Source organism: Stenella coeruleoalba (assembly GCF_951394435.1).
Source record: "Stenella coeruleoalba genome assembly, chromosome: 15".
Taxonomy (NCBI): domain Eukaryota; kingdom Metazoa; phylum Chordata; class Mammalia; order Artiodactyla; family Delphinidae; genus Stenella; species Stenella coeruleoalba.
In genome coordinates, this window is record NC_137161.1 from 22,227,566 (window position 1) to 22,251,989 (window position 24,424).

At 36.8% G+C, this 24,424-nt stretch overlaps 1 protein-coding gene across 7 annotated transcripts in view; it reads left to right on the plus strand.

Moving 5' to 3' along the window:
- Window positions 1–24,424, plus strand: part of RBL1 (RB transcriptional corepressor like 1) — a gene marked incomplete at its 3' end in the record, with an annotated part of 75,650 nt that overhangs the window by 19,630 nt on the left and 31,596 nt on the right. For 2 of the 7 annotated variants that reach the window (XM_079945876.1, XM_079945879.1), the window contains 8 exons: window positions 694–860; window positions 5,837–5,949; window positions 6,140–6,243; window positions 11,177–11,314; window positions 13,123–13,302; window positions 15,918–16,050; window positions 20,071–20,337; window positions 21,913–22,124. In XM_079945876.1, the coding sequence (XP_079802002.1) occupies window positions 694–860; window positions 5,837–5,949; window positions 6,140–6,243; window positions 11,177–11,314; window positions 13,123–13,302; window positions 15,918–16,050; window positions 20,071–20,337; window positions 21,913–22,124 (1,314 nt within the window). Of the gene's footprint in view, window positions 1–693; window positions 861–5,836; window positions 5,950–6,139; window positions 6,244–11,176; window positions 11,315–13,122; window positions 13,312–15,917; window positions 16,051–20,070; window positions 20,338–21,912; window positions 22,125–24,424 lie in introns of those variants that run through there. The other 5 variants (XM_079945877.1, XM_079945878.1, XM_079945880.1 and 2 more) reach the window with 5 other exon arrangements.

The window sequence follows — 24,424 nt, forward strand, 5'->3', positions numbered from 1 at the left end:
GTAGCTTTCAAAACTGTGGCATTTAGTATTTTTACCTCATTTCTTGCAATTTTCCATATTTGGATATTTTCCCAGAATGCCTGGCTTTTCAGTAGAGTATGTGTCTTTGGATATGAAGAAGGATTTATGCTTTCCTCCTATTTTTTCTTTGCATCACTTTAGCCACTCTTCTCTTGATTTAAAATTTAGTTTGCTTTCCTACCCATGACGAACTATGTGCTCTTCCCAAACTTCAGCCATATAACTCTGATTTGATTGTTAATAGCCAAGGCTTAATTCTGTATTTATGTCTTAGGTAGGTTGGAGGATGAGGTCTAATGGAAAATTCACTGGTCCAGAAGATGGAAACCTAAGTTTTAGTCCCAGCTCTGCCATTACCTTTGTCAGCTTAAACAAGTTTTATAACTTCTCTGTGCCTATTGCCCCATATGTAAAATGAAAATGTGCCTGTTATATTTCAAATGAATGTTATGAAGATAAAATGAGATTATAGATAGAAAGCACTTTGGGAAAGTGTTATTCAAAGGTAGGATGTTATTAGCATAATATTGCTAAAATTTTGGTGGGTAACCAGAAGAGGGGGAGAAAGTAACCTATTAAACGTGAATAGAGAAGATGGCATATGTACTGAATTAAACACATAATGAGGAAGAAGGTAGCTTTTTAATCTCACATAATTTTATTTTCTGACAGAAAACATCATTTGCACCTTCTACACCACTGACAGGACGACGATATTTAAGAGAAAAAGAAGCAGTCATTACTCCTGTTGCTTCAGCCACCCAAAGTGTGAGCCGGTTACAGAGTATTGTGGCCGGACTGAAAAATGCACCAAGTGAACAACTTATAAACATTTTTGAGTGAGTACAATACTAGTATTTTCCCAAATGTCTCTTTTAAATTAGATTCTGTATTCCATTCTGTTTTCAGTATTTCTGAATTCTGGAGATACTGGATATACATCTGGCAAGTTTTACTGTACCATTTCAATCACAAAGTATGTTGACCTAAAATCAGATAGAAGTACCTATTAAAAATTATATATAAATTTTATTTCGTATTATTATAGACTTTCAAGGTTAAATGTATCTTAAAGGTTATTTAGCTCCAACATTCCATTCTGGTAACACCCCTAATTTATGCATTACTGTTTTTCTTTTTACATTGTTTTTAAATGGGTTCAATATAAATGTCCATCAAATGGGAGACTGGTTACATATTGATGGTACAGCTGTAACATGGAATTTTATGCAATTGTCTAAGAAAAAGAAGCATATTTCATAGTAAAGATGATAAAGTGAGGCCAGATTAGAGAACCTTATTTCCTAATACCTAATAACAGAATAGTAAAAATCAGCAGACTATCTATCAGCAGAAACCAAATGAGGAGAGGGATATGATTTCATGCTATAATTTTCCAAAGTGGTGGTCAGGAAAGGAAATGGTTGCTTCTGGTATGCCTATCCCCAAGAAGCGTTACTGGGGGGAAAGGGTGTGTTGATGGGATCTTTTTATTTATTTATTTATTTATTTTACTTATTTATTATTTTTGGCTGCGTTGGGTCTTTGTTGCTGCGCGTGGGCTTTCTCTAATTGTGGCAAGCGGGAGCTACTCTTCATTGCGGTGCACGGACTTCTCATTGCGGTGGCTTCTTTTGTTGCAGAGTGTGGCTCTAGGTGCGCGGGCTTCAGTAGTTGTGGCACGCGGGCTCAGTAGTTGTGATGCACGGGCTTAGTTGCTCCGCGGCATGTGGGATCTTCCCGGACCAGGCCTCGAACCCACATCCCCTGCATTGGCAGGCAGATTCTTAACCACTGTGCCACCAGGGAAGTCCTATTGATAGGATCTTGAAAATACTCATTAATAACCCAGATGTGGAGAGAAACAAATGGCATGAGTAGGCATATGAGTAAAAAGTCATAGAAACCTCCCCAAGTGAAAGTCCCTGTATACCACCAAGATAGCAGAAATATGAAAAATTCTCAGGACCTACCATTTTCCAAGATTCCTAGCTTATTTGGGGAGAGATCTTCATAGAACTAGAAGATATCTCTGACCAAGGTATAGTGAACCCTGGAATGGGGACATTTAACTAAATCTCAGAAGAGAAAGCAAAGCCCTGATCCTCTAACAAAAGCTGAACATAGCACATCTGTGCCCTCCCACTAGTCCCCAAACCTCAGTCTATAGAAAAGTGGACAGAAGAAGCCCCAGCCTCAACCACAGCTCAGAAGGTAAGCAGATTGCATGTAAAGTAGGAAGATTCATAAAGATCTACCCTCATAGCATTTGAATAAATAGATCTGAACTGAACTATCCATTTAGCATGAACAAGTTAAAAAGAAATGGCAAAGCATCTTGCAGACATTTTAAAGCACAAGAGAAGGAAGGAAGGAAGAAAACATAGAATGCAAAAGACAAAGAACCTAGAAACAAATAAATGGAAAGACATTCCATGTTTATGAATTGGAAGATTTAATATTGTTAAAATGTCCATATTACCCAAAGCAATCTACAGATTCAGTACAGTCCCTATCAAAATCCCAATGGCATTTTTACAGAAATAGAAAAAAAAAATCTAAAATTCATAAGGAATTTTGAAGGACTTTTTTTTTTTTTTTTTTGCGGTACACGGGCCTCTCACTGTTGTGGCCTCTCCTGTTGCGGAGCACAGGCTCCGGACACACAGGCTTATCGGCCATGGCTCACAGGCCCAGCCACTCCGCGACATGTGGGATTTCCCAGACCGGGGCACGAACCCGTGTCCCCTGCATCGGCAGGTGGACTATCTACCACTGCGCCACCAGGGAAGCCCTTGAAGGACTTTTATTAGCCAAAATAATCTTGAGAAAGAAGTAAAAAGCTGGAGGCCTCACATTTCTGATTTCAAAACACATTCCAAAGCTACAGTAAGCAAAACAGTATGGTATTGGCATAAAGACAGACATGTAGACTAGACATGGAATGACTAGAGTCCCAAAATAAACCTTCACATATATCATTAAATGATCTTTGACAAGGGTGCCAAGACTACACTATGGGGAAAGTCAGATTCACTTAGTATCATATCTTCAAGGTTCATCCATGCTGTAGCATATGGCAGGATTTCCTTCTTTTTAAGCCTGAATAATATTCCATTGTATATATATACATACCACACTTCCTTTATCCATTCATTCGTCAGTGGACATATAGGTTGCTTCCACATCTTGGCTGCTGTGAGTAATGCTGCAGTGAACTTGAGTATGCAAATATCTCTTTGAGATATGCACATGCAAAAGAATGAAGATGGACTTTTATCTTACACCATGTACAAAAGTTAACTCAAAATTTGTTAAAAACCTAAACATGAGACCTGAAACTGTACAACTAGAAGAAAACATAGGTGAAAAGCTTTATGACACTGAAATGGGCAGTGATTTCTTGGATGTGACATCAAAAGTATAGGTAACAAAAGCAAAAATAGAAAAATGGGACTATATCCCACTTAAATACTTCTGTACAGCATTGAAAATAATCAGTAGGATGAAAAAGCAACCTACTAGAATAGAAGAATGCAATTGCAAACCATATATCAGATAAGGGGTTAATAGCCAGAGTATATAAAGAACTCCTACAACTCAAACAACAAAAAACAAAACAAAAAAACAACAAACACCTGATTTGAAAAAGGGGCAAAAGACTTAAATGGACATTTCTCCAAAGAAGACATAAAAATAACCAACAAGCATGTGAAAAAATTCTCAACATTACTAATCATCAGGTAAATGCAAATTAAAACCACAATGAGATATCACCCGTTAGAATGGCCACTATCAAAAAAACAAAATAATAAATGTGTTGGTGAGTATCAGAATTGGCACTCCATTGGTGGGATTATAAATGGTGTAGCTGATATGGGAAACAGTATGGAGATTTCTCAAAAATAGAATTTTTATGACCTAGCAATCCCACTTCTGGGTATATATCCCAAAGAGTTGAAAACAGGATCTCAAAGAGATAGCTGCACACCCAAGTTTATTGCAGCATTACCCATAAGAGCCAAGATATAGAACCAACCTGAATGTCCACTGTTGAATGAATGAATAAAGAAAATGTGGTATGTACAACAGAATATTACTCAGCCTTAAAAAGAAAGAAATTTTGTCATATGCTACAATATGGATGAATCTTGAAGACATTATACAGAGTGAAATAAGCCAATCACAAAAAGACAAATACTGCATGATTCCACTTATATGAGGTATCTAAAGTAATAAGACTGATAGAAACAGAAAGTAGCATGGTGGTTGCCAGGGGCTGGGGGAGGGGGGAAACAGGGAGTTGTTGTTCGATGGGTATAGAGTTTCATTTATGCAAGATGAGAAAGTTCTAGAGATCACTATACAATAACATGCACATAGTTGACAGTAATGTACACTTAAAAATTAAGAGGGTAAATTTGTTATGTGTTTTTACCACATAATAAAATTTTAAAAAGACAACCTATTTGGAAGAAAATATAACTCAAGAGGCACAGCTTTGCATTAGAAGAACTTGATAAGAATATAAAATGTTTTTGCCATATATGCTACATGGCACATGATGCTGCACATGATGCTGGTCTTTTTGAACATGGGACCGGGAATTCTGAACCCTGCACTAGTTATTTGGCTTTGGGCAAATCACATTGTTTCTCACAGTCTTGGATTTGTTTGTCATTTCTGAATTAAGACCTGTATTCTGTGTTTTATTGATAGAAAGGTAACAGAGTTAATAATATAAAAGTAACAGGATTAATTGCTTCTTGCCAAATGTCTTTTTTTTTTTTTTTAATTTAATTTTTGGCTGCGTTCGGTCTTCATTGCTGCAAGCAGGGGCTACTCTTCGTCATGGTATGCTGGCTTCTCATTGCGGTGGCTTCTCTTGTTGCAGAGTATGGGCTCTAGGCGCGCAGTCTTCAGTAGTTGCAGCACTTGGGCTCAGTAGTTGCGGCACGTGCACCCTAGAGCGCTAGTGCTTCAGTAGTTGCGGTGCGTGGGCTCAGTAGTTGCAGTGCACAGTCTCTCGGGCGCTCGGGCTTCAGTACTTGTGGCTTGCGGGCTCTAGAGCACAGGCTCAGTAGTTGTGGTACACAGACTTAGTTGCTCTGCAGCATGTGGGATCTTCCCAGACCAGGGATCGAACCCGTGTCCCTTGCATTGGCAGGCAGATTCTTAAACACTGTGCCACCAGGGAAGTCCATCTTCCTTTTTAATGCTACATTTTTTTAATTTGTTATTCTTTTGGCTTTGATAAGAACTAAATGCAGTTTATTGTTCCAGCACAATATATACATAAATGCTGCCTATCATTTTCTTAAATCAGATGAAGAAATCTTTCTTAAATCAGGTTTATTGAAGTATAATTTATATACAAGAGTCATCCTTTTTACTGTACAGTTGTATGAGATTTGACAAATGTATACAGTTGTATAACCATCACCACCATGATCAAGACATAGAACAGTCCCCCCAAATTTATGCCCCTTTGTAGTCAATCCCTATGCCATTCCCAGCCTCTGGAAACCACTGATATGTTTTCTGTCCTTAGAATTTTGCCTTTTTAGAATTTCATATAAATAGAAGCATAATAGAGAGAACATTGACTCCCGTAATGTTGAAATTCCAAAACAATATGCCAAATGATTATATGTAAAGGCTGTAGACTGGTTTGAAATATGCTGTGTTTACATATCTAGGTTTACACCTGAGAATAGGACTTTGGTCACTAAAAACTAGACTAATTCTTGAATGAAGAAATGTTGGTACTCTGGAATTTTTTTTCTGTTAATTAGGTTCCTTTTGTATTTTTTAGGTCTTGTATGCGTAATCCTATGGAAAACATTATGAAAACAGTGAAACTAATAGGAGAGACTTTCTGCCAACACTATACCCAATCAACAGATGAACAGCCAGGATCTCACATAGGTAAGAAGACAAAACTGAAATTGATAAAGCATTGAAAGTAGATAGATTGTTCCAAGAAAAATAGAAACTCAAGTTTTTTCTTTCCCTGCAATTTTTAATATATCTGATTGAAGCTTATATAAGTTTTGTTCTTTAGTTCTTAACAGCTACGTTTATTTAGCACGTGTTTTCCCTTTGTTTCCCCCCGTAGATTTTGCTGTAAACAGACTAAAGCTTGCAGAAATTTTGTATTATAAAATATTAGAGACTGTAATGGTTCAGGAGACACGAAGACTTCATGGAATGGACATGTCAGTAAGTAAATTCACTCTCCCAGCGACTGGCGAGGTCTACAGAACGTAAGCTTGGAAGCAATGTGTTGAGAGCCTCTGTAGTTCATTGTGGGGCTCAGCAGTTAATGGCAAACTTACCCATGATGACATCTTAATTGGCCTTAGTTGTCTTTGGCACACCCAGTGCTAGCCACCTCTAGGCAGAAATGTGAAATATGTAAAGTTTTTCTTTGATGCACCGTCATTATCCTTTCCCTTTGGTCAGTTTTTTTGTCCTTCGTTCCTAGCTAGCTAATAATGAAATCCCCCAACTATTAAACCAACTGATAATTAAAATATCTAGCCATACCACTCAGGGAGTTTTGAGGAATAAAATGTTGATGGCTTTTTTTTTTTTTTTTGCTTCATTTTCTTTGGACATTTGATCAAGTCTGATCACTCTCTCCAATAGCTATGTAAAGGAATTTTTCTAAGAAGTCAAACTTATCATATGATCTTTGTTTCCTCCTCCTCTCTCTTGTCACTCTTGAAGCCTTCTGACCTTCAATTCCAGTAAGAACAAGTTGATGTTTGGAGGTGCTGCTTAACTAGTGTAATAAAATTTCTCTGTGTTTGCACCCTGGAAGTTTTCCTCTATGTTGGTTCCCCATTTTTCCTGGATTCCACGTCTTTCTTTTTCATGATTTACTAATACTTGATAGAGCATATGCTCCCATAGCTTCTGGAGAAAGAAGTAAATTTTCAACTTTTTATTTTGAAATAATTATAGATTCACAGAAAGTTGCAAAAGTAGTACAGAGGGATCCCATGTATCCATTTGCCCCCAGTGGTTACATTTTACATAGTATATCAAAACCAGGAAATTGACATTAGAACAATGTATGTGTCTTGCTCTTTACCCTTATATCACATGTGTAGATTAGGTAACCACCACCAAAATCAAGATACAGAACTGTTCTTTCGCCACAAAGATCTCCCTCATACTACCCCTTTTTAAGTGACACTCAGTCTCTTTAGCCACTAATTTATTTTCCATATCTAAACTTTTATAATACACTCTTATGAGTTCTTTTTGTTTATATTTTTTGAGGTTTATTTTATGACCCAGGATGTGGTTTTTCTTGGTAAATGTTTTGTGCACTTGAAAAGATTGTGTGCTGTTGTTTGGGTGGAGTGTTCTGTAAATGTCAGTTCTATCTTGTTGGTTAATGGTGTTGAATTCTTCTGTATCCTTGCTAATTTTTGGTTTAGTTCTATCAGTTATTGAGAGGAGAGAAAGGTATTGATGTCTCCAAATAAAATTGTGGATTTGTCTCTTTCTCCTTTCAGTTCTATCAGATTTTTTTTTAATTCATATAGTTTGAAGCTCTGCTGTTTGATGCATAGACATTGAGGATTACTATGTCTTCTTGGTGAATTAATCATTTTATCATGACAGAACATCCCTCTCTGAGTCTGGTAATTGTCTTTGTTCTGAAGTCATCTGGCTGATGTTTATACAGGCATACCTAGTTTTATTGTGCTTCACTTTTTTGTGCTTCACAAATAGTGACTTTTTAATAAATTAAAGGTTTGCAGCAACCCTGCATCAAGTCTATTGGTGCCATATTTCTAACAGCATTTTCTCACTTCATTTCTCTGTGTCACATTTTGCTAATTGTAGCAATATTGCAAACTTTTTCACTACTATTGTATTTGTTATAGTGATCTGTGATTAGTGATCTTTACTATTGCAAAAAGATTACGACCCACTGAAGCCTCAGGTGATGGTCAACATTTTTTAGTAATAAAGTAATTTTTAATTAAGTTATTTTTTTAGACATAATGCTATTGCACACTTCATAGATTATAATATAGTGTAAGCATAACTTTTACGTGCATTGGGAAACCAAAAACATTTGTGTGACTTACTTTATTGCGATATTTGCTTTATTGCATATTCACTTTATTGCAGTGGTCTGGAACCTGGTATGCCTGTATATCTTTTTCCATTCTTTTTTTCTAAAACTAATTAATTTATTTATTTTTGGCTGTGTTGGGTCTTCATTTCTGTGCAAGGGCTTTCTCTAGTTGTGGCAAGCGGGGGCCACTCTTCATCGTGGTGCGCGGGCCTCTCACTATCGCGGCCTCTCTTGTTGCGGAGCACAGGCTCCAGACGTGCAGGCTCAGTAGTTGTGGCGCACGGGCCTAGTTGCTCCGCGGCATGTGGGATCTTCCCAGACCAGGGCTTGAACCCGTGTCCCCCGCATTAGCAGGCAGATTCTCAACCACCGCACCACCAGGGAAGCCCTCTTTTTCCATTCTTTTACTTTCAATCTACCTGTAACATCCTTTGAAATTAGTTTCTTGTAGGCAGCATATAGTTGTCATGTTTTTTGTAATCTACTGTGTCAGGCTTTTTGTTTTAATAGGTAAATTTAATTTACCCATTAAATTTAATTATTAATTTGTTAGGGCATAAGTCTGCCATTTTATATTTTGTTTTCTGTTTTCTTTTTCCTACCTTCCTGTGGGTCAATTTGAACATTTTTAGACTGTGTATCTTTGTATAGATTGTTTCTTTACTGGTTGCTGTAGGTATTACATTATACATACATAATTTCACAATCCAGTGGTATAGACATTTTATCAGCTCAAGTAAAGCATGGAAACCTTACCTTGCCTTAAGTGTCTTTTTTAAAACTGCATGAATGTCTTTATTTTATTGTATTTTTTTATTTTTTGGCCACACCACGCGACATGTGGGATCTTAGTTCCCTGACCAGGGATCAAACCCACACCTCCTGCATTGGAAGCGTGGAGTCTTAACCACTGGACCGCCAGGGAAGTCCAGAATGTCTTTATTTTAGATTCACACTTGATTAATAGTTGTCTTTGTATAATTTTATGATTTTAAAGGCATTGCTCCATTATCTTCTAGATTCCAGTATTGCTAGTTAGAAATCCAGTGGCATTCTAATTCTTTGTATTGGTATGTGACCTGTTTTTACTTTCTGGAATCTTAGTTATCATTCTTTTATCACTAATGTTCTGAAATTTATAATAGAGTGCCTTAATCGTGGGTCTTTTCATTCATGTGTTGGGCATTCCTACAGAGTTCCTCTTTTAGTCCAGAAATTTACGTCCTGCAGTTCTAGGTCATTTTATTGCATTATTTCTTAGATAATGTATTGCCCACAATTTTATCTTTCTGGAGCTTTTATGATTCAGATAAAGGACCTTCTGGATTAATCCTCTTATTTTCGATTTCTTTGTCTTTTTGTGCTACTTCTAAGGATATTTACTCAATTTTTCACCATCCAATTCTGAAGAATTTTTTATTTTAGCTGTATTTTCATTTCTAAGACTTATTCTTTGAGGTTAATTTAGATTTCTTTGAGGTTTTCTTCTGATGCCTGCATTGTCTCTGTTTCCTCTGAGTTTCTTTTCCATTTGTTTTGATCTTTGTTTTTCAGTTGGAGGCTTTCCTCAAATGTTGGATTATTCCTCAAATGTTGGATTACACCTTTGTCTTTCAGTTGGAGGCTTTCCTCAAATGTCTACTTTCTGAATGAGTCACTAAAAATGAGACATTAATAAACCCTGATGTTGACAAAACAGTTTGGCTCAAAGCTCTGTGTGCAAGAGTGAGAATAAAAGTCCAGTAGCCTCAAGTGATCGTGTAGTATAGGGACCCTCAACTGTTGGTGTCTTTAAGACTTCTCTGGAATATTTCAGTTTCTTTAGAAAAGTATCTGCCTGGCTGTTCGTGTTATAGAGCAGAGCAAGGAAGGGAAACTTGGTCTCACAATTCAGTCTGCAGACTTTCACCTAAAACCACGGTCTCTTCTATACCTGGTGTTCTCAAGCTCTGATTCTCTCTAGTTCAGTTTCTGTAGAGAATAATTCTCTAGATCCTTGTTGGGATAGACTAGAGACCTATCATCTGACTCCTTAGAGTGGATGTTGGGTGGGGACCTGAGGACTTCTGACTACCATAAACTTAAAAATCACCCATCCATGTCAGCCCCTGCCTAACCTGTACTTTTCATTCTGCCTGTGCCTTCAGTTGCTGTGTTTTTCCCGAGTAGAGTGCAGCAGATTCATTTGTTTTAAGTGTCTCTCTTCAGGCCCTTATGTTTGACCATCCTACTTTCTGCTGAGTAATTTGTCATCCTTTCATCCAGTTTCAGTTTTCATATATGGTTTGCGGTTACAATTAACTCCTTGTTCTATCCAAGATATTTTCTATTGCTTATTCTCTTTGTTGATTTGGAATGGTATTTGAAAGAAGGATGGCAACAAACACCATTTATAGAACTGAAAACTTATGTTAAATTTTAAACTCAGTGGTGAAATAGGACTTTATCTTTTGTTTGTTTGTTTGTTTTTTTGGCCACGCCACGTGGCATCGGGAGCTTAGTTCCCTGACCAGGGATCGAATCCATGCCCCCTGCAGTGGAAGCATGGAGTCTTAACCACTGGACTGCCAGGGAAGTCCCAAGACTTTATCTTAGTAAAATATTTCTTTCTCTGAACTTTTAAAAATCTTAGCTGTGATATACTACACCTTTGATTTTAGTGTTTTGATTAATAAACACTGCCCTCATGTTGACAAAACAGTTGACATAAAACTGTCATTTAAATAAAGGAGCCCAATTCTTATGCTTTTCTCTTGGCAGGAATATTAATTATTTTATTATTTACTCCAGTTTCAAAGTAGATTGTTGCTTATGCCTCATTTGAATTCAACATCTGTCACTGAGCGAGACTGTATCTCATAAGAAAACTATCAGTTTAAGAACTCAGATTTTTATCTCTGGTAATCTAGTATAATATAATGTACACTTATATAAGTTATGGTTTATAACTTACATAAGATATGTTATTTTTTCTTGTTTCTATAGTCTTCTTTACATAATGGCAGAGGCTAAAATTGAGAAATTTATTAAACTGTGGTCTTTCTCTTCCCCAAGGTTCTTTTAGAGCAGGATATATTTCATCATTCCTTGATGGCCTGTTGTTTGGAAATTGTGCTCTTTGCCTATAGCTCACCTCGTACTTTTCCCTGGATTATTCAAGTTCTTAATCTGCGACCATTTTATTTTTATAAGGTGAGATGAGAGCAAAGTTCTGTTATGGTGTGCCTCAGGTAAACATTCTGTTTGTCTTAATGCTGAAGAAGTGAGCTGTAGTGATGTCTGGAAAATATTTCCAGAGGTATTGTGAAAGCATTCCTTTTAGGGTGGAATCAAGGACAAAAGGGAGAGGAAGAGAGGGGATCAGTAAATTAAGCCAATCTCATAGCTTCAGTTTTTCCATCACTGACTTGCAAATGTGGCCAGGAACTAGGTCGTTAAGTTTGAATTTCCATATTATGAATGAAAATCATAATCCTGTTAAATAGATGTGTGATGAAGAACAAAAACTCTTTCTCTCAGGAGAAAGAAAAGGTCTAAAATTAATTGTGGTCATGGTCTAGCTACTGAGGCTGTAATAACAGATGGTGCTCCTTCCCCAAATTTGAGCTAATTCACTGTGGATGAATCTTAACTTACTTACCCTTTTTTACCTGCTAGAACCTTTTTCTTACAGAACACAGAGGTCACAGCTGCAGTAACTAATGTTACCTGATGTCTGAATTTAAGACTGATGCTATTATTATACTGGTTGGCATAATTTAGTTAATATTTTGTCATCTGTGTTACTTGAAAATTATTGATTATAGAAAAGTTAGTTTGATGAGTTAAATTTTTATACCTAAAGTTACAGAAATGCAGATCACTGAAAACCCTATCCATTTTAATTGTTGATTGAGTGGAATTTAAATTCTTTTTAGTTTTGTAAGGAAAATTGCTTCTCTATATTTACTTTAATGTTTATGTATGTGTTTCAGATTTTCCATTAGGAAATATATGTAATTTTATCTGAGGAAAAAGTTTAGTTTTTGCCCTCACCTAATAACAATTCATTGTTTTTTGTAACATCCTTTTTTCATTCAAGAAGTTAAATGCTGTTGTTGTTGTTGTTTTTTAATAAATTTATTTATTTATTTGTTTTTGCCTGCGTTGGGTCACGGGCTTTCTCTAGTTGCTGCCAGCAGGGGCTACTCTTTGTTGTGGTGCGCGGGCTTCTCATTGTGGTGGCTTTTCTTGTTGCTGTGCATGGGCTCTAGGCACGCAGGCTTAAGTACTTGTGGCTGGCGGGCTCTAGAGCACAGGCTCAGTAGTTGTGGCGCACGGGCTTAGTTGCTCCACAGCATGTGGGATCTTCCCGGACCAGGGCTCGAACCTGTGTCCTCTGCATTGGCAGGCGGATTCTCAGCCACTGCGCCACCAGGGAAACCCAATGCCGTTGTTTTTTAACCACATAAATAATATATACTCCTTGAAGAAAAACAGAAAATACACACAAATGTAGATATTAAAGTCATATATTATAATCCTAATTACAAATAATAATCACTATTAATATTTTTATATATATGCTTACAGACTTTGCTCTAGATATTTACTCTTATTAAAATGGAACTATAGTGTATATAAGCAAAGTTCCTTTTAAATATGTTATTCATTCTTTCTTTTGAGCTGTTGGGAGGAATAGTCTGAGAAGGGGCAGTGAATTCAAAATAGCATTGGACTGGGAACCCAAGACCTGACTTCTACCACTGTTGGGCTGTTGACCACTTTCACCTATCATTGCCTCTGTTTTCCATGTGTAAAATAAAACATGAAAACCAGAAATGTACGTGCAAGTATTTTGAAAATCTTAAAAACTTCTTTATAAATTAAAAATATATTAATAAGCCATAGAATTATGGTTCAAAGATAGTCTTGGTTCTGTGTCATTAATAACAGCAGAGCTAGCCATACATGTCAGCCTAGTCTAGAACTGACTACTTGAGACCACATTACTTTCTCAGTTTTCTCTTCTCCAGGTTATTGAGGTGGTGATCCGCTCAGAGGAAGGACTCTCCAGGGACATGGTGAAACACCTGAACAGCATTGAAGAACAGATTTTGGAGAGTTTAGCATGGAGTCATGACTCTGCTCTGTGGGAGGCTCTCCAGGCTTCTGCAAACAGAGTTCCTACCTGTGAAGAAGTGAGTTAGGGCAAGGCTAATAATCCCATCATTTTATGAAAGCAGCTTTATTGAGACGTGATTCCCATACCATACAATTCACCCATAAGTATACAATTCAGTGGTTTTTAGTATATTCATAGGTATGTGCAGTCATCACCACAGTCACTTTTGGAACACACCACCTCAACAAGAAACTTTACGTATCACTTCCCTAACCTCTGTCTTCTTGACCTAGCCCCTAAGCAACCAAGTAATCTACTTTCCATCTCTATTGATTTCCCTGTTCTGGACATTTCATGTAAATGGAATCATACAATATGTGGTCCTTTTAAACTGACTTCTTTTTTTTTTTTAAAAACATCTTTATTGGAGTATAATTGCTTTACAATGGTGTGTTAGTTTCTGCTTTAAAACAAAGTGAATCAGCTATACATATATCCCCATATCTCCTCCCTCTTGCATCTTCCTCCCACCCTCCTTATCCCACCCTTCTAGGTGGTCACAAAGCACTGAGCTGATCTCCGTGTGCTATGCGGCTGCTTCCCACTAGCTATCTAGTTTACATTTGGTAGTGTATATATGTCCATGCCACTCTCTCACTTTGTCCCAGCTTACCCTTCCCCCTCCCCATGTCCTCAAGTCCATTCTCTACATCTGTGTCTTTATTCCTGTCCTGCCCCAAGGTTCTTCAGAACCTTTTTTTTTTTTTGATTCCATATATATGTGTTAGCATATTGTATTTTGTTTTTCTCTTTCTGACTTACTTCACTCTGTATGACAGACTCTAGGTCCATCCACCTCACTACAAATAACTCAATTTCGTTTCTTTTTATGGCTGAGTATAACTGACTTCTTTTATTAGCATAATGATTTTAGGTTCATCCATGTTGTTGTATGTATCAGCACTTTGTTCCTTTTTACAGCTTACTAATATCCCATTGTATGGATATAGCAGTTTGTTTATTTATAAACTTGTGTTGTTTCCACCCTTTGACTATTATGAATAATGCTGCTATGAACATTCATGAACAAGTTTTTGTGTGGACATACGTTTTCATTTTTCTTTTTCTTTCTTTTTTTTTTGTGGTACGCGGCCTCTCACTGTTGTGGCCTCTCCTGTTGCGGAGCACAGGCTCCGGACGCCCAGGCTCAGTGGCCATGGCTCACGGGCCTAGCCGCTCCGCGGCATGTGGGATCTTCCCGGACCGGGGCACGAACCCGTGTCCCCTGCATCGGCAGGCGGACTCTCAACCACTGCGCCACCAGGGAAGCCCTTCATTTTTCTTGAGTATATGGCTAGCAGTGGAATTGCTGGGCCATATAGTAACTCTTTTTAAGCTTTTGAGGAACCGTCAGACTGTTTTCCAAAGTGGCTGCACCATTTAACGTTCCCACCATCAGTGTATAAAGTTTCTAATATCTCCACATCCTCTCCAGTGCCTATTATCTGTCTTCTTGATTCTAACCATCCTAGTAGGCATGAAGTATTATCTCACTGTGGTTTTTTTTTTTGCATTTCCCTGATGGCTAATGATGTTCAACATCATTTCATGTGCTTATTGGCCATTTCTTTATCATCTTTGGAGAAATATCTATTCAGATCCTTTGCCCATTTTTTATTTGGGTTGTCTTTTTATTATTGAGTTATAGGTTCTTTATATATTTTAGATACACTCCTTTATCCGATATATGATTGGTAAAACTTTTCTCCCATTCTGTGGGTTGTCTTTTTACTTTCCTGATGATGACCTTTGAAACACAAAAGTTTTAAATTTTGATGAATCCAGTTTATTCTTCTGTTGCTTGTGCTTTCAGTATCAGATCTAAGAAACCATTAATCCCATCATTTTTAATTTTTTAAATATCCATATAAAGAATTAAACACTTTTAATTAGTAGTATTTACAATAAAAAGATTAAAAGCTTCTACCTAATGCACACAAATTGCACATTTAACAGTTTAGTATCATGAGAAATTGAGTTTTTTCCCTTCACCTCTGTGTTATTCTTTTTTAACTCCTGTCTATACATCCTACTTTGCTTTTCTGTGTCTCCTTATACTTCATTAATCTTCTTGAGTTTTTCTCTAATCTCAAACAACTGAAAGAACTATTTAGGAAGAACTGAAAAGATGATTTCTTAAAGCCTCTCTTCCATGCTTCTTTGGTCTTTTGCAGCAGACTATGATTAATTGGGCAATCTTCAGTATTCATCAATATTTCCATTATGGAATCCATTGGGAAGTGGAAAAAAAAGCTATGAACTTAAAAGAGAAGGATTTGGGTTGAAGCCCTTGCTGTAATATTTAGTAGTACTGTGTCCTTGGGCAGATTTCACATTTTTGAGCCTCAATTTTCTCATCCATAAGTGAAGAATAGCAGTGCCTACCTCATAGGTTTACTTCTAGTGGTCAGTAAACTTTACTAGATATATTATAAGATTAAGTGAGTTGAACTCTTTACATATCTTTAACAATGTTAACTATTGAGCACTTTATGCAAGCTGGTATATTTTGTGAAGGACAGGGAAATAAAACAGTAAAAAGTTAAGAAGACTTTCTTTCTCATTTTTTCTGTTATGTTTTGATCAGTGGGTTTATCTGTGTGTAAAGCAGAGGGTTTTTGTTTTCTACAGGTTATATTCCCAAATAATTTTGAAACAGGAAATGGGGGAAATGTACAGGGACATCTTCCCATGATGCCAATGTCTCCTCTGATGCATCCAAGGGTCAAAGAAGTTCGGACTGACAGTGGGAGTCTTCGAAAGGGTAGGTTCAACATTGGTAAAACAATGAAAAAATAACAAACATCTTTTTTTAGAGAAAATTTCAGGTCTTGCCTAACGTATTATTAAGAAATACAATTTTTTTATCAAGATTTGAAAGGGGATTAATGTTTATGCCAATACCCCGTGTGGCTCATTGTATACTTTTTTATATTAAAGTAATAAGATTTCCACTCTGATTTTGAATCTAATCTATTTTTTAAATTGCAATGTCTATTATTGTGGAAATAGTATTTTGGCTTTTTCATAAATATACACAACTTTTCCTCAATGCTAATGGAAAACTATTTAAGCTAAATACCTACTTTTCCAAATGTGATAAAAGTTATATTCTTTATCTCTAAGTCTTTATAGAAAAATAAATGTTTAAAGCAGAACAAAGAACTCTTTGGGATATTAAATTCATCTAATAAATTACTTATCTATGCTCTCTCAAAATAGTTCATTTGAGCCTTACTAATAGGAAGATTTTAGTGCATTATTCTTTATTTTCTCTTGTGGTGTAGCAAACTGATGTGTGCATCTTCTGGATTATTTAACTCTTGGATTTTTAAAAATCACTTAAAATCTTCTGATGACAATATCCCTAAATAAACCTCAGATGTACAAGTATTCAGGTTATATAGTAAGGTAGCTCAAGACCCACTTTTGGACTATAATTGTGTGTGTCTTGCTTTACACGTAGTATAAGGTCATGAAAATGTGCACACTGTGCATGCAAAACAGTCTTCATTAAGCAAGGGGAATAATTAGGATTGTTTTATGACCTTTAAAAATCTTGTCAAAGCTAAAAACTCTCTTACTGTCAATTATTAATATTTAAACAAATTTAAAAATAGTAAAAATATTTACTTAGTACACTACAATTGGAAACATTGAGAATGAAAGTGTTTTGTTTTTTAAAGTCATAAAGAATAGTTTAAATGGTGCTTGCCACTTTCTTCTCATATAACTTACAATACTGAGTGAGCTTCTTTCCTGTGCCTTGGTGAACTGTCGTGTTCCTTTCTAAGTTTGGACCAGCTCTTAACATTTTATCCTTTGTGCTTTCAGTGTTGTGAAATATTTCTGAAAGTTCCTTTAAAGTGAAGTTTTTTGCCATCATAACTTCCTGTTGGATGTCTTCATCCTATTTATCTTAACAACTTTTCGCATTTATATCAATAAGTCTCATCTTCACACAGCTCTTCTGGCTGTATATCTAATCTCTTGAATAGCAGCAGTGTCAACATTCCTAGGGTCAGCTATTTCTTCTATAACTTCATTAACAATTTTAATTTCACTTTCAGCATTATCACTTTTCAATTCTTTGTTGAACTTTCACTTTTTTGGGGGGGCCATTCCTTCTTTCATTTGTCTATTTTCATTCGTCTATTTTGTAAAATGCGGGTTTATCACTGGGAAATAAGGAGACAACATAACCATATGCTTTGCTGCCTGCATGAATTGAACCAGCAGATTTGCCCTGAACAATCACCAACAGACTTTGAAAGAAGTAACAGGATTGGTCACTGATCATGATGCACATCTATTTTTCACACAGTGATTTATGTAAATCCTCATGGGAAAAGTTTGTAGTTTATGCAGTTACTCACAGTTAATATACCATGGCAACTGAAATCTGAACCTTTTTGTTAAGGCTGTCGTTAATTTATGCTATGATAACTGAAACTCATGCATACTTTAACTGTACAAAGCATGAACTCTGTGCGTATGCATGTGTGTGTATCTGACTATAATGTGTATGTATGTATAATATATATTATATATATAATATATGTTATATATGTGTGTGTGTGTGTGTGTGTGTGTGTGTGTGTGTGTGTTTGCAGCCTAGCTAGAGATATCAGAACTAAGATCATGAAGAAATGGTCACTAAAATGTAATTCTGTCCTGGTGGTGGAATTTTGAGTGTTACCTTTTTCATTACAGTTTTTTGGTATCGTTTGAGTTTTTTCAGTGAGCTTTTAAAAATTGAGATATAATTCACATCGCATAAAATTCACCCTTTTAAAATATACAATTCAGTATATTTACAAGACTATACAACTATCACCATTATCTAATTCCAGAACATTTTTATCACCCCACCCCCCCCAAAAAAAAAACCTGTATCCAACAGTAATCACTCTCTATTTCCTCCTCTACCAAGACCCTGGAACTACTAATCTATTCTTTGTCTCTATGGATCTTCCTGTACTGGACATTTCATATAAATGGAATTATATAATATGTGACCTTTGTGATTGGCTTCTTTTACTTATCATGTTTTCAAGATATATATGTTGTCGCATGTGTCAACACTTCATTACGCTGAATAATTCTTCATTGTATGGATATACTGTATATTGTTCGTTCATTCGTTTGTTAATGGACATTTGGATTATTTCCACTTGTTGGCTTTTATGAATAACGCTGCTGTGAACATTCAGGTGATATATTATTTTTATAATTAGAAGAAAACGGTATTTTCTTATAGGGGTTCAGGCAAGAGAATCAAATAATGGAAAATCCTTAGAAAACAATAATATTGAGCCTTGACTCTGGGAGAAAAAAGACAATTTATTAACTTATATATTTGTTAAATTTTTATTGTCTACTGCAGCTTTTCCAGTACTGTGCTAGGCAGAGCATCATTTCAAGGGGCTTGCAGCTAACTTCATGGCTATAACATGAGTTTTCCCTTGAAATTTCAGCTCTGAACATTCCAAGTCAGATTCAAGGGCTGCATTGATTTTCTTAGATATAAGGTATCCAGGTAGACTTCTGTTAAGGGGTAATGGGAGCTACAATAGAACTTTCCACTTTTTTACTAAGACTGGGAGTCAGAGTTGCTTTTATAACCTCCAGAATTATGGAGAGATTTTTATTAAACCATGACTATTCCTCACTTACCTCAGTAATACAGAGAGCTGTCAAATTATTGCCAGAGGTAATTTTTATACCATTTAAACATGTTTTGAAAATAGATGACATGGCTGTCTAATTATCTAGTAATTGTAAAAATAATTAGTGAAATGTTTTTACTTTAAAAACATGTTATATACCTGTAAAGAAACAGTGGGTTGAGGGAAGTAGGGGGGAAATGGTGGGAAAAGATGTAGGATTGGCTAGGAGAGGCTTTGCACCTAGTGGAGATGGAAAGGAGAGCAGTTTCTGCAGAAGGATAGCACTGGAAAAGAGGTTTAATCCATACTTTACTTTCTTTTTGATCAACACACTAATGCCTCAGATTAAGGCAAGTTAAGCAGAGTCATAACACTTCTACTCATCTTTATCTTCTAGTGGACTTATAAAAGATGATTCTGCCTCTACTATATCAGAAAGCCACAGCTACTGCCTTAAACTATTTGAAGTGTGGGCATGTGGTGAAGGCAAAATTGTGAACCAAATCACTGATTTTTCCTTCTAATCAGGAGTTATTTACTAGATAAGATTGGGAGACAGAAGCTAGTTGGACTACTTCTGAAATTTAGCAGTCACCACATTCTACTTCTCACCTTCTACTTTACCCTTAATATTTTGCTTCTTTAATATAGGCAGAGGTTCAAGAAACCAGGAAGGTGAGCTCTCATTATTTTATTATTTTATTTTATTTTATTTTCCTTTTTTTTTTTTTTTTTTTTTTTTGCGTTACGCGGGCCTCTCACTGCTGCGGCCTCTCCCGCTGCAGAGCGCAGGCTCCGGACGCACAGGCTCAGCGGCCATGGCTCACGGGCACAGCCGCTCCGCGGCATGTGGGATCCTCCCGGACTGGGGCATGAACCCGCGTCCCCTGCATCGGCAGGCGGACTCCCAACCACTGCGCCACCAGGGAAGCCCCATAATTTTATTTTAATATTTACTTCATTCTTCTCTCTCCCACTAGACTCGATTATTCCATGAGGACAGAGGCCATGTTATTAGCATAGTAACTCAATCTCTGTTTGTTGAATGAGTGAGTAAACCTGACTTATTATTTTGGAATACATGTCAAACTGTTATAAATTTTTCTCTTTATTAGATACGCAACCATTGTCTCCAATTTCTGTCCATGAACGCTACAGTTCTCCTACTGCTGGGAGTGCTAAGAGAAGACTTTTTGGGGAAGACCCCCCAAAGGAAATGCTTATGGACAGGATCATAACAGAAGGAACAAAATTGAAAATTGCTCCTTCTTCAAGCATTACTGCTGAAAATATATCAATTTCACCTGGGCAAAGTCTTCTAACAATGGCCACAGCCATAGTAACAGGGACAACAGGACATAAAGTTACAATCCCATTGCATGGTAACATTTTGATGCATTTATTTTATATTTTTTCTGAGTTGGGTGAAAATTTAAGAAATGTCTTATTGGACTGATCACATGGTCTTATTATTCCAGTATGTTTTCTTGAACCTATATACTTTTTTTTCTCTTTGGCTGCGTTTGGTCTTCGTTGCTGTGCATGGGCTTTCTCCAGTTATGGGGAGCAGGGGATACTCTTCATTGCAGTGCGCGGGCTTCTCATTGCGGTGGCTTCTCCTGTTGCGGAACACGGGCTCTAGGCGTGCGGGCTTCAGTAGTTGCAGCACACGGGCTTCAGTAGTTGCAGCACACGGGCTTCAGTAGTTGCGGCGCGAGGGCTCAGTAGTTGCGGCCCGAGCGCACGTGGGCTTCAGTAGTTGTGGCACATGGGCTTAGTATTTGTGGCTTGTGGGCTCTAGAGTGCAGGCTCAGTAGTTGTGGCGCACGGGCTTAGTTGCTCCATGGCATGTGGGATCTTCCCAGACCAGGGATCGAACCTGTGTCTCCTGCATTGGCAGGCAGATTCTTAACCACTTCGCCACCAGGGAAGTCCCTGAACCCATACTTTTTTTTCTCTAAGAGCAGTTTTAGGTTCATGGCAAAATTGAGCCTTCCTTGTCATCAACATCCTGCACCAGAGAGACACATGTGTTACAACTGATGAACTTTCATGGACACATCATTATCACCCCAAGTCCGTAGTTTGCATTGGGGTTCACTCTTTGGTGTTGTACAGTCTATGAATTTTGACAAATGTCTAATGACACATATCTACCATTATACTGTTATACAGAATAGTTTCACTGCCCTAAAGATCCTCTGTGCTCCACCCTTTTGTTTTGTTTTGAACCTATAGAGGCATTCCTAGTATTATTGCACTTTGCTTTGTTGCACTTTACAGATACTTTTTTTTTTTTTTTTTTTACAAATTGAAGGTTTCTGGCAACCCTCTGTTGTCATATGATGATTAGCATTTTTTAGCAACAAAGTATTTTTTAATTGAGTTATGTACATTGTTTTTTAGTCATAATGCTGTTGCACACTTAATAAACTGCAATATAGCATAAACATAATTTTTATGTGCACTAGGAATCCAAAAAATTCATGTGACTCACTTTATTATGATACTCAATTTATTGTAGTGGTCTGGAACCAAACTCGCAATATCTCTGAGGTATGCCTGCACTGTTTTTTGAATTTTCACATTTTATAAATTTACAACCCTCTTTGTTAGGACTTATTTTATTTTCTTATCTGAGTTTTACAAATAAGTGCATTGAGGAAGAATTTTGTTTATTGATTAAAAACATCTCCTTTAGAGCTCAAAAGAACAATTTTATTGTTTCAGAGCAGAAATAGAAAATAAGAGTATCATAACCTAGAATTACTATTTTTGTGGCTTTCTTCTAACATATTCCTATGCATAAATAGATAGATAGATAGATAGGTAGGTAGATAGATAGATAGTAAAGGAAGGAAGGGAGGGAGAGAGGGAGGAAGGAAGCAAGGAAGGAAGAATTGACAACTTTTCTGGGACACACTTCTAAAACTAAGAACTCTTGCTTGTACATTCAGGTATTGCAAATGATGCTGGAGAGATCACACTGATACCAATTTCCATGAATACAACTCAGGAGTCCAAAGTCGAGAGTCCTGTATCACTTACGGCTCAGTCATTAATTGGTGCTTCTCCAAAACAGACCCATTTGACTAAAGCACAAGAGGTACATTCAGTTGGAATAAGCAAACCAAAGAGAACTGGGTCCTTAGCACTGTTTTATAGAAAGGTACGTGTTTTTATAGCATCTAAAAAGGTCTCCTTTAATCAATGCAAGAAAGATTGAGTAACAGAGGGCAGCTTTAGCCTTCTTTTTTTGTGTGTGGTAAAATATACATGAAATTTACTATTTTAACCATTTTTAAGTGTACAGCTAAATGTCATTAGTACATTCGCATTGTTGTGCAGCTTCCACCATCATCCACCTCCAGACTTTTTCATCTTCCTAAACTGAAACTCTGTACCCATTAAATAGTAACTCCTCATTTCTTCCTCCCACCCCCAGCCCCTGGTAGCCATTATTCTACTTTCTGTCTCTATGAATTTGACTACTCTAGGTACCTCATATAAGTGGAATTATATAATGTTTGTCCTTTTTTGACAGGCTTATTTCACTTAGCATAATGTTTTCAAGGCTCTTCCATATTGTAGCATGGTCAGAATTTCCTTCCTTTTTAAAACTAATATTTCATGGTATGTATATACCATATTTTGTTTATCCATTCATCTATAGATGGACATTTGCGTTGTTTCTACCTTTTGGTTATTGTGAGTGAATAGTGTTGCTATGAACATTAGTGTACAGGTATCCAAGTCTGTTTTCAATTCTTTTGGGTACATACAGAAGTGGAATAGTAATTCTAAATTTAATTTTTGAGAAAATGCTATGCAGTTTCCCACAGTGGCTGCACCATTTATATTCCTGCTAGCAACATACAAGGTTTTCCACAATATTGTGAAATACAAGTGTTTTTCTCTTTCTGACTTACTTCACTCTTTATGACAGTCTCTAGATCCATCCACCTCACTACAAATAACTCAATTTTGTTTCTTTTTATGGCTACGTAACATTCCATTGTGTATATGTGCCACATCTTCTTTATCCGTTCATCTGTCGATGGACACTTAGGTTGCTTCCATGTCCTGGCTGTTGTTAGTAGAACTGCAATGAACACTGTGGTACATGACTCTTTGAATTATGGTTTTCTCAGGGTATATGCCCAATAGTGGGATCGCAGGGTCATATGGTAGTTCTATTTTTACTTTTTTAAGGAACCTCCATACTGTTCTTCATAGTGGTTGTATCAATTTACATTCCCACCAGCAGTGCAAGAGGGTTCCCTTTTCTCCACACCCTCTCCAGCATTTATCGTGTGTAGATTTTTTGATGATGGCCGTTCTGACCGGTGTGAGATGATAACCTCATTGTAGTTTTGATTTGCATGTCTCTAATGATTAGTGATTTTGAGCATGCTTTCATGTGTTTGTTGACAATCTGTATATCTTCTTTGGAGAAATGTCTGTTTAGATCTTCTGCCCATTTTTGGATTGTGTTGTTTGGTTTTTTAATATCGAGCTGAATGAGCTGCTTGTATATTTTGGAGATAAATCCTTTGTCATTTGCTTCATTTGCAAATATTTTCTCCCATTCTGAGGGTTGTCTTTTCATCTTGTTTATGGTTTCCTTTGCTGTGCAAAAGCATTTAGGTTTCATTAGGTCCCATTTGTTTATTTTTGTTTTTATTTCTATTACTCTATGAGGTGGGTGAAACAGAATCTTGCTGTGTTGTATGTCATGGAGTGTTCTGCCTATGTTTTCCTCTAAGAATTTTATTGTGTCTGGCCTTACATTTAGGTCTTTAATCCATTTTGAGTTTAGTTTTGTGTGTGGTGTTAAGGACTGTTCTAATTTCATTCTTTTACATGTAGCTGTCCAGTTTTCCCAGCACCACTTATTGAAGAGGCTGTCTTTTCTCCATTGTATATTCGTGCCTCCTTTTTTAAAGATAAGGTGACCATAGGTGCGTGGGTTTATCTCTGGGCTTTCTATCCTGTTCCATTGATCTATACTTCTGTTTTTGTGCCAGTACCATATTGTCTTGATTACTGTAGCTTCGTAGTATAGTCCAAAGTCAAGGAGCCTGATTCCTCCAGCTCTGTTTTTCTTTCTCAAGATTGCTTTGGCTATTCGGGGTCTTTTGTGTTTCCATGCAAATTGTGAAATATTTGTTCTAGTTCTGTGAAAAATGCCATTGGTAGCTTGATAGGGATTGCATTGAATCTGTAGATTGCTTTGGGTAGTATAGTCATTTTCACAATGTTGATTCTTCCAGTCCAAGAACATGGTGTGCCTCTCCATCTGTTTGTATCCTCTTTGATTTCTTTCATCAGTGTCTTATAGTTTTCTGCATACAGGTCTTTTGTCATCCTTAGGTAGGTTTATTCCTAGGTATTTTATTCTTTTGTTGAAGTGGTAAATGGGAGTGTTTCCTTAATTTCTCTTTCAGATTTTTCATCATTAGTTTATAG